Source organism: Natrix helvetica (genome assembly GCF_964273705.1).
Source record: "Natrix helvetica genome assembly, chromosome: 13".
Classification (NCBI taxonomy): Eukaryota; Metazoa; Chordata; class Lepidosauria; order Squamata; family Natricidae; genus Natrix; species Natrix helvetica.
Window position 1 is genome coordinate 11,067,318 of NC_138557.1, and position 21,077 is coordinate 11,088,394.

Here is a 21,077-nt window from a genome sequence, read left to right on the forward strand (position 1 = left end):
CGCAGCACAATATTCCTCTCTTCTATTGCAGTTGATTTTAGTTCCTTTACTCTTAAGCATTGTGTCAAATGTATATATGTATATTTCGCATATTTTTCTACAACTAAAATAGCTTCTTCTTTTTTTTAAAAAAAAAAAAAGCATTCTCTTCCAGGAACTGCATTTTGATTGTATAGTTTTATAGTTGCCGGTTACACTTTCAAATGAACATTTAGCTGAAAAGGAATGCCTTTCTCCTATTCTTGCTTTTGGTTTGTCTTAGTAACGGGATCACAACAAGCATTAACCAAAAAGAAACACTGCTGAGCATTAACTGGCTGTAAAAGGACAGGTTTACCTTTCAAAGAATTTTGTTTTAGAGATCAGGAACTTTCAAGCTCATTTTATACTCGGAATTTATAAAGATGATGACTTTTGCTTTTAGAATGCATGGTAAACGACACACATGTTTGTTCCTCAGGTAGTGTGATTGGATACCAGCAGTGCAACAGGTGTTTCAATGCTTTCTTAACCTTGGCCTATAACAGGGGTGTCCAAACTTGGGAACTTTAAGACTTGTGGACTTCAACTCCATGCTGGCTGGGGAATTCTGGAAGTTGAAGTCCACAAGTCTTAAAGTTCCCAAGTTTGGACACCCCTGGCCTATAACAACCGAAAAAACAACATTCACCTTGCACTTGGTTTTTGTTTGTATTTGATAACGAAAGAATTGGACTTGTTTAATTTTTTTTAAAAAAATCCAAATAAATGAATAGTTGTGTGTATTCCAACCTCTGCGGCTTTCTCTTGTTCCAGAAGTTAAGAAGATTCAGCAAAACTCTCCTTCTTTCATAAAACCCGAGAAAATCATCCCCATTTTAGCTGTATAACCAACCCCCCCAAGTTGTCTACAGGGCACAGTCAGAAAAGCCCAAGGTTTTGCGAGTCGAGCCAAGAAAAAGTCACGCCAAGAAAGATCTGATCAAAGTTTTGCCCATTTTTAATGGTTGCCAAATATAAAAATAGATAAAATATTTGATCCCACTGTCACAGCTATCTTGGGTTTGTTTGTTTTTTGACAGCATCCGAACTGGGCCAGTCAAAAGTTTTTATCTTCTGAGCTTTCAGATTTGTAGTAGACCTCATCCTCAGGGAACTTCTCTGTATGCTTCGGGCTAGTCCAGGGGTCAGCAACCCATAGCTCTGGAGCTGCATGTGGGCTCTTTCATGCCTCTGCTGCGGCTCCGTCGTCAGTCGGCACTACAATTTTGAGAGGAGCTTCCACTTTTTTTGGGGGGGGGGGGCAGGATAGGCCAGGAGACTCTGGCAAGAGGTGGGTTTCCCAGTCAGCTCCACAATTGATAAGGCTTTCGGTTAGGACAGGTAGGGGAAAAAGGACACCGCGCTAGGAGCCTCTGGTGGGGGGAACCCGACTTCCATTTGGCTCCAGAATTGAACGCGGGGGAGCTTCCAGTTAGGACCTTTGAATGTTTAAGGTTGCCGACCCCTGCTTTGGTCTATTTTGTGTGGCATGTATGTGGTGCCTGTTGAGTGTGGCTTTGTATATGTAGATTGGGATGTTGATGGCTGCCTATTACGTTTACCTTTACCTTAGCCATTGAAAGAGGCTGCTGTAGCCAATGTCGGTTAATCATCTGTAACTATGAGAAATTTCCTCTTCCCATCCCAAAGGTGCTTTTTTTCGAGAAGCAGCTGGACTTTTTTTGTTTTTCTTTGAAGACGTTTCCCTTCTCACCCAAGAAGCTTCTTCAGTGCTCACTGGATGGTGGGGAATCCTTCCATTTTATTCAAAATAGAATACGCCCCATATTTTTTTCAGCCCCTTTTGGCCCCCTCAAATCACAATGAAGCAAAGAATGCGAATTTATTTCTGTAAACCTTTTATTCCCACATAAATCACAGAGCAAAGCCTCCTTGGGGTTTTATTTTTCTAGAGGGACTTAAATACTCTCACTTTTCAAACTTTCACTTGAGGCTTCCATTAATACAAAAAAAAAAAAAGGAAATGCAGATCAAGGTGCATTAAAAAAAAGCTGGCTCAGAAAGAATTAATTTTTACTTCAAAATATATTATTAAAAGATACTCCTATTGCTATCTTAAGAAAATGTTCATCTTTTCAAATAAAAAACACTTTTTAAGAGATTAAATCTCTCAAAAATCTCTGATAAAAAAGATTAGCAGCCTAGTAAAACCCTTTTCTGTATCTCCTGTTATTCCAGCCTGCAGAATAAAATTAGTGACTCTACTTGCGTAACTTTTTCAAACTAGGAATCGTGGCTTGTTAAACTACAGTTGCTACAGTACTCTCACCACTGAAACCCGTTCCACTGGTTATTTTCTTCTGTACATTGAAAAAAAAAATACAAAAAGGCAAAAAGTATGTTTCTGAATCAGCATGAGAGTAAAACATATTATCAAGTATTTTGACATCAAGTAAGTCGTTTTGGAAAAGGGGAAAAAAATGCAATTTTTAAAAAGCTTGGCAGATAAATTCCAAAATATTTTCTGCAATTCCACTGAATAAAAACAGATCTACAAGTATCAAACGTATACAAGCCCAGATCATTTGGATGGCCCATGTTTGGCTACATGTTCAAAACTATGCGTTAAAGCAGTGTTTCTCAACTTTGGCATGGTTTTTACGATGTGTGGACTTCAATTCCCAGAATTCTCTAGCCATCATGCCGCTGAAGTCATGAATAGTTTAAAGTTGATGTCCACGACGCTTAAAAGTTGAGAAACAGTGGGTTAAAGAAATACCGTTCTTTCTTTCAACTGATAAAACCTGGATTGATAGGAGCTTACGTTGAAGGCTATGCTAAATCATCTTGAAAAGCAGTTTTTGGTTCCAAATGGTTAAATCCAAGAGAAGAGGAAGAAAAAGGCAACTCATTGTCCTTCAACAAGCATATAAATTACACAGTTGTGAACCATATCCTATCATTCAGAAACCCAAAGGGTCCTCTGTGTAAGACAAACATAGAACCATAGGTTTGGAAGGGATATCAGAGGTCTTCTAGTCCAGCCCCTTGCCCAAGACAGGAGTCCTCATACCATCCTTGCCAGAACTGGCTGAATACCACCTCCGCTCCTAGGCCACCGGTTCCAGTTAAGGCAATAAGGAAAAATGGCAACCGATTCCCAAGCGATGGAGCAAAAACGTCTACATTATTGAAGAACGGTGGCAACTCCTGAGGTTTCTGCTCCATGGAAGAGGAACTCTTGATCACAGCAGATTAACGCTTTCTGTCAGATTCGTGTCCCAGGCGGCCTCGGGATTGTCAGCCTCCCAAGCTGCTGGCAGGTCCCTGTCTTTGGTCCCACCATTGATCTCTTCCAGGGGGACAGAGACGTACTCCCCGTGTTTGTGACACGTGTTGGTGTCGCGGAGAGCCAGTCTGACGTTCACCAACACGCTGAGGAAAAGCAGGGCAAGCAAACCCAGGCTTATCGCGACCCAGGCTTTCCTGCAAGAACAAACCATGATCCGTGAATGAGGGCAGAGAGGGGCCACCCACCCAGCTACGGATCGAAAAGGATCTTCTTTGAGCTTTTATTTCCCCCTCCACCGGTTCTTCTGTGGGAGGCAGGAAAACCGCCCAAGAACGTGCGAGGAATTTAAGCAAAAAGGGTGCAACTTACTTGGAGAAAAAGAACTCTTCCTTTGAGGTAGCTTGTAGCAGGCACGGCCCAGCTAAAAAAAAGAGGGGGGTGAAGAAACAAACCAGATCAAGTGAGAAAAGGGATCCTATTTCCTGGTTCAGATCCGAGCCACAAAAAAATATTGATCCAAACAAGTGAAGCTATCTTTGTGTGAGAATCAGGGAAGCTGGCAGCAGATTCAAAGAGTGAGGTTGGGGAGGAACCTGGGCCAGTCCTGGAGTCTGGGGAAGGCTCTGATGCAGGCTGTGTGTCGGAGGCAGAGAGGGGGCCAGGACCGTCTGACAGTTATCAGCTGCCTTCGGAGTCAAACATCAGTGAGGCAGAGGAACAGCTGGAACCTGTTCCCAGTGTGCGCATGCGCAGAGTTGCCAGATGAAGGGAACAGCTAAAGAACAGGGGTCAACTTGGGAGTAAGGGCACAGGTCGACGGTGAATGGGCCCTCCCAGAGGGAATAAAAGAGGAGCGAAAGGGGAGTGGAGTTTGCAGGAGACAATTAGTTCGCTTCATTGGTTCGTGACTCTCCGAGGCTCCTTGCCAACTTTTGCAGATATCGGCCTGGCAGCTCTCCAAGCCAGAGAAGGTCTGTGACTGTAAATCCTCCCTTGAAAGACTTCGCTGGATGTTAATGAGCAGAACTCACAGTCAATTAATAAAAGGGTTTTTTGTTGGGACAAGGGGTTTGCTTTATGCTCGCTAAATGGTCACTAAACGAACAATTATGAGGACTACCTGCTGTTATTGCTAGGACAGTTTCCTTAACATATACAAATGACTTTGCCTTCGTGATCCTAAAGACCGTTGTATTCACTTTGCATCCGAGCCTCAAGTTTGCTAATCCTTGATTGGTAAACAGCTATCCAAGAGACAGAGAGAAAATTACATTCTGGGTTTTGCAAACCAAGATCTGGATTGGCCAGAAACCTCAGCTACAACCTCCAACAATTCGAAACAGTTCTGCTAAGGATTCTCTCTACAGTCTGGACCCCCCAATCATGTACCTCTAGATAATTTATCCAGGATCGTTGAGTCTAGCGAAATATTGCAGCTGCCAGTCCTCCGATCACAGTAACACTGGTTTGGGCACTGACAGGGATGCTGACAGCGAGGTCCGAATCGTCCGAGAGGACAGGCTGCAAAACAATGAAGGAATGTTATGTCTTTTAAGACGTGCCCTGTTCCCCCGAAAATAAGACCTTGGGACATTGCAAATGACCCTAGATGTGGGCCAGTTACTGAATACAGAAAAGACAATAGGAGGGGATGGGCATTGAAGCTTCAAGTAAGTACCCTGTTTCCCCGAAAATAAGACCTCCCCGGATAATAAGCTCAATCGTACTTTTGAGAGCATTCTCTGAAATAAGCCCTCCCCCTGAAAATATTGCAACACAGCAGCAGCCATGAGGTGACCACGCTCGCCGCCTTCTGCACCTCGAAAATAATAAGACCTCCCCGAAAATAAGGCCAAGCGCTTTTTTCAGGGGTCAAAAGAAAATAAGACCCTGTCTTATTTTCGGGGAAACATGGTAGATGTTGCGTCCCAAAAGTCAGCAAGGAGAAAAGATAAAGGAACTAGAAGACTGCGCCCAGCCTGCCTTAAGATGCCATCCTCCAACCTGCGGAGGTGCCGCCCTCCAACATTGGCAGCAAGAAAGGTAGTAAAATGGAGCAAAACACGCTTAACTGTCTCACTTAGGAACAGAAATCTGGGACTCGGTTGTGTTTATAAGTCGAGGACTACCTGTAACTTCGATCTTCTGCATTTATAGATTAGCCTCAGCCCCATCCGTTGTATTAGTATTAAGCCACTTAATTTTGGCATTTTGATTCTATGCCTCTGTTTATACAACCCAGGATTGTATTAGCTTTACTTAGCAAACTGATTACTCCAGATACTGATTGGAGATATGGATGGATAGATGGGTGGGTGGGTGGGTGGGTGGATGGACGGACACATAGATAGTAGGTAGATAGGTAACTATAGAGAGATGATGGATGGATGGATGGATGGATAGTATAGCAGAGAGAGCAGAGAGAGCGATAAATGGATAGATGATAGATAGATAGATAGATAGATAGATGGATGGATGGATGGATGGATGGATGGATGGATGGATGGATATAGCAGATAGATAGATATGTAGGCAGGTAGGTAGACATAGCAGATAGATAGATGACGGATGGATATAGCAGATAGGCAGGTAGGTAGACAGATAAGATAGATGATGGGTGAATGGATGGATATAGCAGATAGATGATAGATAGATAGATAAAATAACTATTGTCACTTTGACAGAGTTTGTGAGGAGCCACAGAACCGGCTGCAAACCTCTCACCTTCTTCACAGAAGATTCCTTGGAAGCCCACTGGGCAAGTGCACGATCCGTGCACAGGGTCACACTTGCCATTATTGCGGCAGAGGCATTTCTGAGCACAACTGGCCCCATAGGTACCGTTGGTGCAAGCTAAAAGAAGGAAAAGCATGATCAGGATTGTGGGAGGGAAGCCCATGTGTGTGTGCTGGGGAGTTTTCGCCCTCCCGAGGCTCCGGAGGCTTTCCTTGAGCCTCCGGGAGGGCAAAACCTGCTTCCCCTGGGCTCCCTCCTTCTGAAACTTCTAGGAGGTCAGTTTTCTCCCCACCCCAGCCCCAAGCCTCGATGCGGGCCCTGCACTTCCCTTGCATCCAAAACGGGCCGCGTAGAGACTCCTGGGACAGGAGGGGTGGGTGGGTGGGGCCAGCCAGGGGTGGGATTTGGAGGTTCTCCGAATCGGCTATAACGTTAGCTACGGGTTCTCCCGAACCAGGGCAAACCCGTAGCAGTCCACCCCTGACTTCAACTCCCAGGATTCCTCAGCCTGACATGTTGGCTGAGGAATTCTGGGAGTTGAAATCCACAAATCCAAAGTTCCCAAGGTTGGAGACCCTTGCTGTAGAGTTGTGGAAGGGGGGCCGCCATGCTGGCCATTTTCTTTTTAATCCACTTCCCTTCGGTTATCATGGAATTCAATTTTTCTTTTTAAACTCCCGCTGCTCTGAGCCAAGCGGAGACGCCGATCCAGCATAACACACCAACATCAAGAGGGCTAGATGAGAAAGAGGATTACCTTGGGTGCAGTTTTCACTGGTCCAACCGGCATCACAGATACATCCCACTGCAATAAAGGAAGGGACAGAGAAGATCTTGTGAAGTTGGGTAGTAAGATCAGAGAACGGGAAAGGATTTAGGGGAGTGGTGATTTTTTTTTATTTTTTTTTTTGGCCACCGGTTCTGTGGGCGTGGCTTGGTGGGAGGGGTCATGTGACTGGGTGGGCATGGCCAAAACGAGCGGCAACCAGTAACTTCTGTTCCTCCTTCTATTTCTGGCTTTTGACTTGGAAAAAGCTGGGGAGGAGAAGGAAGATCCTACCAGGAAGCACATACCATGGATATTAGTGTCTCTATCTAATTTCTTTGTAACTTTTGCAATATGTGTTTTTTTTTTTAATGTTGTACGCCGCCCTGAGTCCTTTGGGAGAAGGGCGGCATATAAATCCAATAAACATAAACGGTGTCTCCTGCTGGAGCAGGGGGTTGGACTAGATGACCTACAAGATCCCTTCCAACTCCCTTATTCTCCTCCATCAAACCCTTCTCAGACGAGGGCTTTAATTTGACCTTGAGGCCAGGTCCCCTGTTATTTGCAGCATTCTTTTTCAGATCTCGGGAGTTCTGCGCCCAGCCTCAAAATCAGGGGTGCCAATTCGCAATGAGCGCAAAGGGCCACCTTTTGAACAGGGCACTCCTCACCCAGCCCCAAAGGGAGACCCGTTTGCGCCCGTATCCTTCCAAACGTGGGCTCTTACTCTCCGTGCACATTCCATGAAGAGTGCAGTTGGAAGGCCCACAATCCAGCACGTCGCAGGCTGGCCCGCTCCAGAAGGCTCCGTCGCAGCGGCATCGTCCAAGAAGGCAGTGCCCGTGCCCGCTGCAGTTTTGAGGTTGGCAGGCCGGCTCGTGCACACACAAAACGGTCGAAATGCTCCGAGGGCAGCGCCAGGTCGAGTCAAAGGCGCTTGGGAAGAAAGAGAGAGAAAAGGGCAGATGGAATTATCTATGGAGATTCTCCGTCATTCAGGTCAGGGCTGTCCCAAAGGTGGCTTTATTTTTTTTTTCAAGTGGCAACTGGACTTTCTGGTTTTTTTCTTTCAAGACGTTTTGCTTCTCATCCAAGAAGCTTCTTTAGCTATCATCCTAGAACAGTGTTTCTCAAACTTGGCGACTTTAAGTTGAAGTCCACAGGACTTAAAGTCGCCAAGTTTGAGAAACACTGATCCTAGAAGGAGGCTCTCAGATGAGAAGGGAAACGTCTTCCAAGAAAAATCAGAAAGCCCAGTTGCCTCTTGGAAAAAAAAAAGCACCTTTGGGGCAGGTGGAGTTAAATACACAGCCACCTCCCCTTATCTTCAAGCCCAGCCTGTGGCAGAGGCGTGTGTTATTTCTGTATTTATTTAATTTATACTGCCATCTAACTCAGGTGCCGTGGTTAGAATGCGGTATTGCAGGCTAATTCTGCCGACTGCCTTCCATCCTTCTTATGTCGGTAAAATGAGGACCTGGACTGTTGGAGGCTGACTCTGCAAACCACTTAGAGAGGTGTTCCGACTTAGGCTTCCCGAAAGCATGAATCAAACTCCTTGTCCCGACAAAAACTCTTTTTATTAATTTAATGTGAATTCTGCTCCTTCAACTCCAGCAAAGTCTTTCAAGGGAAGATTTACAGTCACAGACCTTATCTGGCTTGGAGAGCGGCCAGGTTGATATCTGCAAAACTTGGCAAGGAGTCTCGGAGAGTCACGAACCAATGAAACAAACTATTGTCTCCTGCAAACTCCACTCCCCTTTCGCTGCTCTTTTATTTCCTCTGGGAGGGGCCACTCATCATCCACCTGTGGCCTTCCTCCCAAGTCAACCCCTGTTCTTTAGCTGTTCCCTTCGTCTGGCAACTCTGCACATGCGCACACTGGGAACAGGCTCCAGCTGTTCTTCTGCCCCACTGACGTCTGATTCTGAAGGCAGCTGATAACTGACATGCGGCTCTGTCCCCCTCTCTGCCTCCGACACAGAGCCCTCATCTGAGCCTTCCCCAGACTCCAGGACAGGCCCATGCTCCACCCCAACCCTCCTCACTGTTTGAATCTGCTGTTAGCTCTGCTGGAGGGCCACAACAAGAGGGCTGTAAAGTACTATGAAGCAGTATTAAAATCTAAGTGCTACTATTGCTAACTCACATTCATAACTCTGGGTGGCTAACGAAATCAAAATTAATGAAGCATACAGAAAAGAAAAACAAAATCCACAGCCGCTCAGAAAAAAGATGACAAAGCCACAATTGAACCTGTAACGTATCGATAAGCGGAATGCACAATGCAAACTCTGGGCACTAATAACCACAGAGCACCTTGGGAGAGGAAGGTTTATTATTATTATTATTATTGCATCAACAGAATTGTATCACAGCGGCCAGTTGTTTCGCCGGATTTAATTATTATTATTATTATTATTATTATTATTATTATTATTATTATTATTATTATTATTATTATTATTATTATTATTATTATTATTATTATTATTATTGGAGCCAAATGGACTATTTCTAACCAAATTGTTTCCTTGGGCTGCCCATCACTTGTTCTACAGCCACTGACATGAAGTGCGAAGCTTACTGTGGTTGTTGGAACTCAAACCCCTGGCTAGTCCAGAAAAATGATAGCAGAGAGAGCTCACCAGTGATCCGAGGGGTAGTTAGCAAGGGATCCGTTGACAACGAAAGTAGCTGATCCCCCACCGTCCAGGTTGATCGCATTCACAACGCCGCGCTGCTTTAGGAAATCCGCCACTTCCCAGAGATTCAGGCTACGGTTGCAAGAAACAGAGACGGTTATAAGAACGTGACCAGAGGAAAAAAAACAGCTGTTGGTTATACTAACTACCCCGATTAAGAAATGGTTTTGGTATTTCTTTCTGGGGAATATGAGTCCTGGTAGCCAACTCTCAAGAATTCTACTTTCCTAAGCTGGACATGTTCTCATTCACCGCATTCAAAGTCTATTTTTGTCAGCTTTGAGGATGATGAAGGCGGAGCACAAAGAAAAACCTGAATGCAAATCTGAAAGAATTATGGAAGATCTATAAATCTGTTTTCAGTGTCAACTTAGATCAAACGTTTTACAGATGGCAGATGTCGCCGGAAAAATTAGCAAAGATCTTTAAAGACAAGTCCGCGAAATGTTGGAAATGTCAACTAGCAACAGGCTCTTATTATTATTATTATACGTGGTGGGCAGTGTGCAGAAGCAAGGAAATATTGGGCTAAAATAAGAGTGTGGCTAGAGCAGGGGTGTCCAAACTTGGGAACTTTAAGACTTGTGGACTTCAACTCCCAGAATTCCCCAGCCAGCGTGGCTGGGGAATTCTGGGAGTTGAAGTCCACAAGTCTTAAAGTTCCCAAGTTTGGACACCCCTGGGCTAGCGAAAATGTTACAAGAAGAAATAGAATTTAGACTGGAGATATTTTTACTAGGTATTATCCCAGAGAAATTCAAGGAAGAGGATACTGATTGGATTATACATGTAACTACAGCAGCGAGAATTGTAATTAGCCCAACACTGGAAATTAAATAAGTTACCAACAGATGACGAGATAATAAAAATAAGATAGAAAAATAAGAAAAAATAAGATAATAAAAAAGATACTAGACCAGTGGTTCTCAACATTCCCAATGCCGCGACCCTTTAATACAGTTCCTCATGTTATGGTGACCCCCAACCATAAAATTGGCAAATCTCGGTTCCTAAGACCATCGAAAATATGTGTTTTCCGATGGTCTTAGGCGACCCCTGTGAAAGGGTCGTTCGACCCCCAAAAGGGTCCCGACCCACAGGTTGAGAACCACTGTATTAGACTCTGCAGAGATGAACAGGTTGACACTGAAAATAAAGGATAAAGAGGAATCGGTGTACTTCAAGACACGGGGAAGATTTTATGATTGGCTAGAGAAAGGAAGCTAAAAATGAAAGATGTAGAACCCCGACGATGCACTATTAAATAGAAGGGGGGGGGTTAGAAGGGGAAAACAGAAAAGAAAATATTAAATATACAAGTCTATATTCAAGAGCGAGATATAAAAGGGAAAAAATATATATAAGGATAGATTAGCGAAGGTAAGGGAATAAGAAATGATGCCGAAATCTATTTGGGCTTGCAGAAATACAATCCCAAGAAAACATAAACTGAAATTTGAAAGAGACGTCTACAACAATAGAAAAAGAAAGGGAGAGAGGAGGAGAGAAGGAGAGGAAAGGGGAGAAAGAAGAAAGAGGTAAGGATGGAAGGGAGAAAGAGAAGGAGAGAAGGTGGTAAGAGGAAGAGTAGGAGTAAGGGAGAGGTAAGGGAAGAAAGAAGGAGAAGGAGAGAAGGAAGGAAGGAAGGAGAGAAGGGAGGGAGGTAGAAAAGAAAGGGAAAATAAGGTGGTGTTACAAAAGGAAGAAGGGATGGTAAATAAAACAACCCAAACTGTATATTATAACCTATTAAATGAAATAACAAATGTATAAGAATGACGAATGTAAAGATGAATAACAATTATGTGAATGTCTACTTAAAATGGTATGTAAGAGAATAAAAAAAATGGGGAAAAATCTGTTTTCAGTGTCAAGACTGACTCTGTGGGATTTTATTAGAGAATCTCCTAGCTTCTTGTGCACCCACAACCAAAACATACATTTTTATTTTATCTTCTGCTATATATATAAAAACAGGTGTGTGTGTGTATTCCAGCATAACTCTGGAACGCCTCGAGCAATTTCAACCAAACTTGGTACACAGATGACTTACTCTCTGGAAAATATATATATATATATTGTGGGGTAAGACACCCCTAACACCCCTCTGCAACTTAAGTCAACAAACCATGACTTGGCTGAGTGTGACGGTACAACTCCGGACACAGCGCCAATGTTTCTTTCTTTGGGGTGACGTTTGGAATTCAGGAGACGCCTCCCCTCCAGGAAGATCGCCAACCTCCCTTGCAAAGCAAAGAAAGCTTCCCCAAGCCACGGGACATACCCTCTGACGCTCGACTGCCCATCAGCGTGAAACAACACGAGCTGTCCTTGTCGGTCATGCCCCACAGCCGTCCTGGCAGACACAATATTGACAAAAGTGTCAAAAGTCCCTGCCAGGGGGGGAAAAGAGAGATGTTTCAAGCAGCCAAGAGAAGAAGGGTTGGTTGGCTCGAGCGCAAAGGTCTCCCCTCCACAGCGGGATGACTTTACGGGGCGACAATTTTGGCAAGACTGCTAACGTCTTGGAACTTCCTGAAGGATCCTGGGGGATGTCAGGTCCAAAACTGTGTGGTTGGGTGGAGAAGGGAGGAAAAAAACTAACCTAAGCCAACCTCTGATACAGTGAGGGCAAACCTTTTAGATGCCACGGGCCTAAACTGCGCATATGCCCAAACTGAAATGTTGAGTTTGAGCGAAACCAGCTTCTCCCGTTGACTTTGCTTGTGGGACACAGAAACCATCCTAAGTACATGCTGTCTGCTAATCACCTAAATTTGGATCGCATGACTACGGAGACGTTGCAACGGTCATGATTGCAAGTTTGCATTGCAAGTAATGTTTGTTCGGTGTAATTCAAGCGGTTGCGAAAGAAATGGCCCTACGTCAAGGAATAGCTGCATCCCTTCCTTCCAGTCCTCATATTTTGGTAGGCAGAAAAATCTGGGGGATGGGGGTCATCCTGGGGGGAGCAATTGTGAAGGCTGGGCTTGATTTTATTGGAGGGGGGGGGCTTCCCACCACCATCTTCCTTGCCACACAATAGGTCTCTAACCATCTGAACTAATTTTTTTTTCCCCCAATGGAAAACTCATGCTCAAGACCTACAATCTTTACCACGCTCCGAGGAGCTATAGTTATTCTTGGGAAATAAAATTAGCAGCCAGTTGTTATTGTATCCTAATATATTGAAACACCTTCTCAAATTAATGAACAAGGTTACACTAAGGTAAAGGTTCTCCTCGCACATACGTGGGCTAGTCGTTCCTGACTCTAGGGGGCGGTGCTCATCTCCGTTTCAAAGCCGAAGAGCCAGCGCCGTCTGAAGATGCCTCCATGGTCCTGTGGCCGGCATGACTCAACACCAAAGGCGCACAGAACGCTGTTCCCTTCCCACCAAAGGTGGTTCCTATTTTTCTACTTGCATTTTTACGTGCTTTCGAACTGCTAGGTTGGCAGAAGCTGGGACAAGTAACAGGAGCTCACTCTGTTAAATGGTGCTAGGGATTCGAACCGCCGACCTTTCTGATCAATAAGTTCAGCGTCTTAGCCACTGAGCCACCGCTCAGTTTTGCACACTAAAGCAGGTGGCCAAAAAGGACATCTTTGCAGGGAGTTGGGTAGGAAAAGCAACATCATGAATTGTCTTTGGGCAAAGGAGGGTCTCCAAATTGAGCAACTTTTAAGATTTGTGGATTTCAACTCCCAGAATTCCTCAGTGAGCAAGAATTCACAAGCCCACAAGTCTTTTAAAGCTGCCAAGTTGGGAGATCCCTAGACAAAAACCACCTCACTATCCTTCCAAAGTTGCCAGCCTCACTGGGGAAGGCGTGAAATCTGGTTCCCCAGCCAGAGTGTAGAACAGCTCGAAGTAATAGTGCAAGATTGGAAGACGGTGGAGACATCTGGCCCAGAGAATTGCCAAACGTTAGACATGACTAAAAGGATAACATCCTCATTAACATTATGTGATTTTAAAAATATATTTTATATGCAACCCTTCCATGGTTTTGTACAGACCCCGGTGTGCCCACGTTTAACCTCTCTTGCGGAAGCTGCACTGGCTGCTGATTTGCTTCCGGGTGCAATTCAAGGTGCTGTTTGTCACCTTGAAAGCCCGTCATGGCTGGGGACCAGGTGATCTGAGGTCACATCTACCTGACCCATCAGAGCAGGGAGGCAGGGAATATTGTGGGCACCCGGAATATGGAGATATACCATATTTTTCAGAGTATAAGACGCACCTTTTTCCTTCAAAAAAGGGTGAAAATTTGGGTGCGTCTTATATACTGAATACAGCATTTTTGGTCTCCTGAAACCCCGCCCCCTTTGCAAAAATGGCCGTGCACAGCCTTTAGGAGGCTTCCAGAGTGCTCCTGGGGGTGGGGAAGGCTAAAAGGAGCAAAAAACGTGCCGATTTTTGCCCCCCCCCAGGAGCACTCTACAAGCCTCCTAAAGGCTATGCATGCCCTTTTTTGGACAAAAAAGGGCCCCGTTTTCACAAAAAACAGGCCACTTTTGGGAGGTCTGCAGAGTGCAAAACCTTTTTTAAAAACAATTGCATCTTCCAAATTTGGTGCGTCTTATATTCCAAAAAATAGGGTATCTGGTGGGACCTAAAAGAAGGGTCTTCTCCGTGGCGGCTCCCTCTCTCTGGAACATCATTCCCTGGGACATTAGAACGGCCCCCACTCTAATACTCTTCTGGAAAGGGCTGAAAACCTGGTTCTGCCAGCGGACCTGGGAAACACAGAAGCGGGATGGAGCCCATGAAACGGCTTGCATGATCTGCTGTCGCTGGGGCAGGAAGTTATTATATTAATTTATTGGAGCCTTTTTTATTAGTTTTACTGTTTTAAATGGGATTTTATACTTTGCAAGCCACCTTCGGTCGCCACCGCAGAACAGGAGGTAATATAAATTCAATTATGAATATATAAATGAAACCCAAGGCAATTCCTCTTCGCTCAATCCTAACTTTGGCAAGTCCGAAAGACAGCCGTGGTTTAGAGCCATGGCCCCCAACCAGGGACCGCTTCCGCGGAGAGGTTTTTCCACGGACCGGAAGGGGCTGTGTGCTGCCTGAATCCTGTGGATGGGGCTTTGCTTGTTGGCGCGGACCGGTTTCTGGCATGTAGCAGCCCAGTGCCGATCCATGGCCCCTGTTGGGGACCCCTGGTTTAGAACCATTCTCCTGAAACTTCAAGGGGTGGGGGGTGAGGGTTGTGCCTGCAGCCTGGTACCTGTTTCCTGAGTCTTGTCGCATTCTGCCACCTGGCTCTGATTCAGGTAGACTTCTCCGTCTCGCAGAAGCCAGCCCACTCCGCTGACTAGCTGCACAAATGGGTTCTCCGTAGCCAATACCTCCTCCTCAGACAGGTAGCTGGAAGAGACAAGCAAGAAAACAGACTAAAACATTCCAAGGAAGCCAAAACAGTTGCTGTGGCCCGCCAGTGGCCAGTGGAGCTGGCAGCCGATTCAGACAGTGAGGAGGTTGGGGAGGAACCTGGGCCAGTCCTGGAGTCTGGGGAAGGCTCTGATGAGGGCTCTGTGTCGGAGGCAGAGAGGGGGCCAGAGCCATATGCCAGTTATCAGCTGCCTTCAAAGTCAGACATCAGTGGGGCAGAAGAACAGTTGGAGCTTGTTCCTAGGGTGCAGAGTTTCCAGACGAAGGGAAAAGCTAAAGAACAGGGGTCGACTTGGGAGTAAGGCCATAGGTGGACGATGAATGGCCCCTCCCAGCAGAAATAAAAGAGGAGCGAAAGGGGAGTGGAGTTTGCAGGAGACAATTAGTTTGCTTCATTGGTTCATGACTCTCAGGAGGCTCATGCCAAGTTCTGCAGATATCAGCCTGTCAGCTCTCCAAGCCAGATAAGGTCTGTGACTGTAAATCCTCCCTTGAAAGACTTTGCGGGATGTGAATGAGCAGAATCCACAGGAAATTAATAAAAGGTTTTTTTTTTTTTGTCAGGGCAAGAAGTCTGCTCATGTTCTCAGGAAGCCTAGGTCAGAACAACGGTTACTGGCAGTCCTTGTTTAGTGACAGCTTCATTAGCAACTGTTACCAATTACAGATTTACTATTTATGACCACAATTGGAAGTAGAAATCCAGCTGTAAGTTGAGACACTGAGATGACGAGACCATTTTCGACAGTGGACATCCCTATGGTTATTAAGTAAATCACATATGCAAACCCATTCTTCCAGAAACCAGCCACAAAAAAAAAAGCCAGAAACTGGCAAAAAACCATCGCATATTGTGGCTATGTGATTTGCAGGGATGCTGCGAGTAGCAACTCACTTGCCAAGTGTCTGAAATGCGGTCAAGTGATTTGGGGGGCAGGGGAGGAATGACAATATTTTATGAAGGCCCAAAGCCATCATCAAAGATGGACCAGAACACACCCATCCCAATGCCCCTGAAATGCCAGACAGTCATAAAAAGACAAGTTGTAAGTCATGAATGAAAAAGTAACACATCCATAAGCACAGTCACAATTTCACTTAACAATTGCTTCACTTAAGAATCCAGATGCCGGTCTCAATTCTGGTCACTAAACAAGGAGTTGCAGTACTAGACAACATACTAAAAAGCAGAGACATCACCCTGCCAACAAAAGTGCGTACAGTCAAGGCTATGGTTTTCCCAGTTGCAACAGATGGCTGTGAAGGTTGGACCATAAGGAAGGCTGAGCGCCAAAGAATGGAGGCCTTTGAACTCTGGTGCTGAAGAAGACTCCTGCGAGTCCCTTGGACTGCAAGACTATCCAACCGGTCAGTCCTAGAGGAGATCAACCCTGACTGCTCCTGAAGAGGAAACTCAAAGACTTTGGCCACCTAATGAGAAGGAAGGACTCCCTGGAGAAGAGCCTCATGCTGGGAAAGACGGAGGGCAAAAGAAGAAGAGGACGACAGAGAATGAAGTGGCTGGATGGAGTCACTGAAGCAGTCGGTGTGAGCTTAAATGGACTCCAGAGGTTGGCAGAGGACAGGAAGGCCTGGAGGAACGTTGTCCATGGGGTCGCAATGGGTCGGACACAACTTCACAACTAACAACAACAACAAAATTTTTTAAAGAGCATTCCAACACTTACCCAAAGACTAAAGTGCCATCTTTCCGGATACCAAACTGAGCATTCTGCACTCCACCAGAGGACTGTACCAGCTGCCCATCGCTGACAATGTTCCCTAAACATGCTCCAGTCTTTGTATCGAAATAGCCCCCATTCTGGGCCACAAGGCACTGGCTTTGGCTCACCGTCTCTTCAACAGTAGCTCTGCGGCGGAGACGGCAGCCCCCCGCCCCCCCGGGCTCTAGGACGGAAAAAGTCCTCAGGGGGTCTCGCACAATTGTCAAGTGGCCGTACACCTGGCGGCGATTTGGATGGTGCGGCGGGAAGTCCGAAACAAATGTATATGTAAGAGCCAGAGGGGAGGCACTGCTGTTGTCGCTGGGCCAGGTTTCATGGGTCGCATTGCCCCGCAGGAGAGCCTGGCAGTCTCGGACGTAGCGGTGAGGATGCCGTGGGCCATGCTGGGGAGGGAGATAGGGCAGCAAGAGGTCGTCGTTCAAAGAATTCCTGGAAGTTGAAGAGCAACAAGGGCGGATTTAGACAGAAGAAAATGAGCGACAAACTTTATCTGATCTTGTCTATTGAGATTCTCAGCCCTCCAGGTCATAGTTGTCCCAAAGGTGCTTTTTTTCAAGAGGCAACTGGACTTTCGGGTTTTTTCTTTGAAGAAGTTTGGCATAATGTCATAATCAGCTGAAGAAGCTTCTTGGATGAGAAGCGAAATGTCTTCAAAGAAAGTCCAGTTGCCTCTTGAAAAAAAGCACCTTTGGGTTACCTGATGTCTCCATGTGAGTACAGGTAGTCCTCAACCTACAACTTACATGTCTCTGATGTCTCCATGTGAGTACAGGTAGTCCTCAACCTACAACTTACGCGAGGCAGTTGTGAAGTGGCTCTTGCCCCGTTTTACACATTTTCTTGCCACGGCTGTTAAGTGAATCACTGCAGTTGCTAAGTTAGTAATAGTTAAGTTACTAACATGGTTGCTAAGTAAGTCTGGCTTCCCCACTCATTGACTTTGCTTGTTGCAAAAGGTAATCACACATGACTGTGGCACACGGCAATCATCGTAAATTGATGCCAGTTGTCACGTGTCCAAATTTTGATCATATGACCATAGGGATGCTGTGATGGTTGTAAGTATGAGGACTAGTCATAAATCACTTGAATATAAGAGAACAGAACAGAATATCAGAATGGAATAGAATATCAGAATGGAATAGGCATAGACAATAGAATAGAATAACAATGGAATGGAATGGGACCTTGGAGGTCTTCTAGTTCAACCTTCTGCTCAAACAGGCGATCCTATACCATTTCAGACAAGTGACTGTCCAGTCTCTTCTTAAAAACCTCCAGTGATGGAGCGCCCATGATTTCTGGAGGCAAGCTGTTCCACTGGTTAATTGCCCTCACTGTTAGGAAGTTTCTACTTAATTCCAGGTTGCTTTTCTCTTTGGTTAGTTTCCAACCATTGCTTCTTGTCCTGCCTTCAGGTGCTTTGGAGAATAATTTGGACCCCTCTTCTTTATGACAGCCCCTCAAATACTGAAACACTGCTATTATGTCACTCCTAATTATTCTTTTCTTTAGGATTGTCAAACTTTACAATCACGGAGCCACATCTTATACCGTGTACCTAGTGTAAACACAGACACAGACACAGACACACACACACACCTATCTATCTATTATCATCTATCTATTATCATCTGTCTATCTATCTATCTATCTATCTATCTATCTATCATCTATCTATCTATCTATCATCTATCTATCTATCTATCTATCTATCTATCTATCTATCTATCTATCTATCTATCTATCTATCTATCTATCTATCTATCTACCAACTTTCTATCATCCATCCATTTACCCTACCCTACTTCATCCATCCATTCATCCATCGATCATCCATCCATCCATCCATCTACCCTATCCATTGATTGATCGATCGATCAATTCATCCACCCATCCATACATCTACCATACATCCTTCCATCCATTCATTCACCGATCATCCATACATCTACCCTATCCATTGATTGATCGATCAATCCATCCATCCATCCACCCCATCCATCCATCCATCCTATCCATCCATACATACATACATCTACCCATCCATCCATCCATCCATCCATCCATCGAGAAACCAGGAAAACCAGTTTTAAAATAACTACCCTCAAGCATTTTTCTGCGGGTCAAAAGTTTGCCTCCCTGCAAAATTTGTTTTTTTTTTAAAATATACTTTTGAGAAAGACAGAAAAGGGCTCAGATCTCCTTATGTTTCAGCGCGAAAAGCGACATTCAAATGCTAACTGCATAAGGCGGAAGAGGAGCAACCCCCGCCAGCCCTGCTAGGTAGGCCTCCCTTCCCCTCCCCGGGGTCTCCCTCCTTACCAGGCTCCTGCGCTGCCGTGAACGCCCCCAAAGCAGTGAAGCAACCCCCAAAAAAACGCGGCCAGGGCAAGACCTCCGAGCCCACCCGCCTGAGACATACGACAGGCATTCAAGGGGGCCGCCATATTAACCCGGAAGACAGGTCACATGATCGGAGGTCACGTGAGGCTCGGGGAACCTCAGCGTCCTTCCCGGGCGAAGAAAAACAATGGTTTGCCCTCTTGTGGCCAGCGGGGAGAACTACAGGTCTTTGTTTTTTAACCTTTTGATTTTAATGGTCTCGATATATGACAGATTTTGGTCAAGTTGTTTCCATTTAAAAAAAAAAGATTTGAAAAACTAACAACTTAGAAACTACCACGAAACAAACGATCCACAAACATTCCTTTCCTTCTGAAGCTTTTACGATGCATTGTAGTTATTAACCAGTCTTTTACTATTAAACCTAAATTATTAATTAAACTAATTAATGAATTAAATGTAAATGGCTGATTGAGACAAAAAGTTCAGAGACCAGGCTTCCCCCACTGATTAAGACAGAGGTGGCAGTTGTACAGAATTTTCATTTAGCCTTCTGAGTCTTTCCGCCCGTTGCTTCTTGTCCTGCCTTCAGGTGTTTTGGAGAATAGCTGGACTCCCTCTTCTTTGTGGCAGCCTCTGAGATATTGGAAGACTGCTATCATGTCTCCCCTAGTCCTTCTTTTCATTAAACTAGACCAGAGGTGGTATTCAGCCAATTCTGATAGGTTGTGGAGAACCGGTAGCAGAAAATTTGAGAGTGGGGAGGGAATGGGGATTTTACAGTATCCTTCCCCTGCCACGCCTACAAAGCCATGCCCACAGAACTGGTAGTAAAAAAATGTGTATTCCACCATTGAGCTAGCCATTCCTGCAACCGGTCTTCATATGTTTTAGCCTTCAGTCCCCTTGTCGTCTTTGTTGCTTTTCTCTGAACTCTAAAATACATATTTGTATTTTTTGATTATGATTTATTGCTTTGATGCTTGTAATGTACACTGAGAGCTTCTGCGCCGGAGTCTAATTTCTCGTGTGTCCAATCACACTTGGCCAATAAAGAATTCTATTCTATTCTAACAAAGCTGGGCCTTAAAGACCAGGCTTTCTGTAAGTCCTCTCAGACTTGCAAGAACCGTTTTGCAAAATTGATTTTCTGGTTCAATTCCCAATGCAAAAATAGATCTGAAGGGCAAGAAAAGGCTGAAACAATGGACCTTCCCGAGATGATGTAACATCTCTTAAATGTGCCAAATTCTTGATAGGAGCTGGCAGGATATAAATCAGTTTTCCAGGTGGAAGAGTATTCATGATTTACAACACCTTAGGAGACCTCTCTGTAGAGCATTGTTTAAACCACTTAATTCTATGGTAAGGCCCTTTTATTTTACTTATTCTTTCAGAATAGAGTAGAGTAGAGTAGAGTAGAGTAGAGTAGAGTAGAGTAGAATAAGAATAGAAAGGAAGGGAAGAGAAGAGAAGGGAATGGAATGGAACGGAACAGAAGAATGGAATGGAATGGAACGGAACGAAACAGAACAGAAGAATGGAATAAGAATAGAATAGAATAGAATAGAATAGAATAGAATAGAATAGAACAGAACAGAAAATGGAATGGAACGGAACGGAACGGAATGGAACAACAGAACAGAAAAGAAACAGAGCAGAAGAATGGAATGGAATAAGAATAGAATAGAATAGAATAGAATAGAATAGAATAGAATAGAATAGAACACAACAGAAAATGGAATGGAATGGAACAACAGAACAGAAAAGAACAGAACAGAAGAATGGAATGGAACTGAACCGAACAGAACAGAATAGAATCAAACCAAACAGAAGAATGGAATGGAATAAGAATAAAACAGAATAGAATAGAACAGAACAGAATAGAATAGAATAGAATAGAATAGGGAGAGAGAATAGAATAGAATAGCAGAGTTGGAAGGGACCTTGGAGGTCTTCTAGTCCAACACCCTGCCTAGGCAGGAAACCCTATACCGTTTCAGACAAATGATTATCCAACATCCTCTTAAAAACTTCCAGTGTTGGAGAATTCACAACTTCTTGAGGCAAGTTGTTCCACTATTTTAGAGCT

At 44.7% G+C, this 21,077-nt stretch overlaps 1 protein-coding gene across 1 annotated transcript; it reads right to left on the reverse strand.

The window, feature by feature from the left end:
- Positions 1–1,863: 1,863 nt before the first annotated feature.
- Positions 1,864–19,089, reverse strand: NAGPA (N-acetylglucosamine-1-phosphodiester alpha-N-acetylglucosaminidase; the record flags this gene model as incomplete). Its single annotated transcript, XM_081966088.1, has 11 exons — positions 1,864–3,468; positions 3,644–3,695; positions 4,664–4,795; positions 5,999–6,127; positions 6,768–6,815; positions 7,507–7,715; positions 9,431–9,559; positions 11,772–11,880; positions 14,731–14,870; positions 16,583–17,068; positions 18,965–19,089. The coding sequence occupies 11 exons, from the start codon at positions 19,087–19,089 to the stop codon at positions 3,228–3,230; spliced, it is 1,800 nt and encodes a 599-aa protein (XP_081822214.1). The 3' UTR covers positions 1,864–3,227.
- Between the last annotated feature and the right edge of the window lie 1,988 nt (positions 19,090–21,077).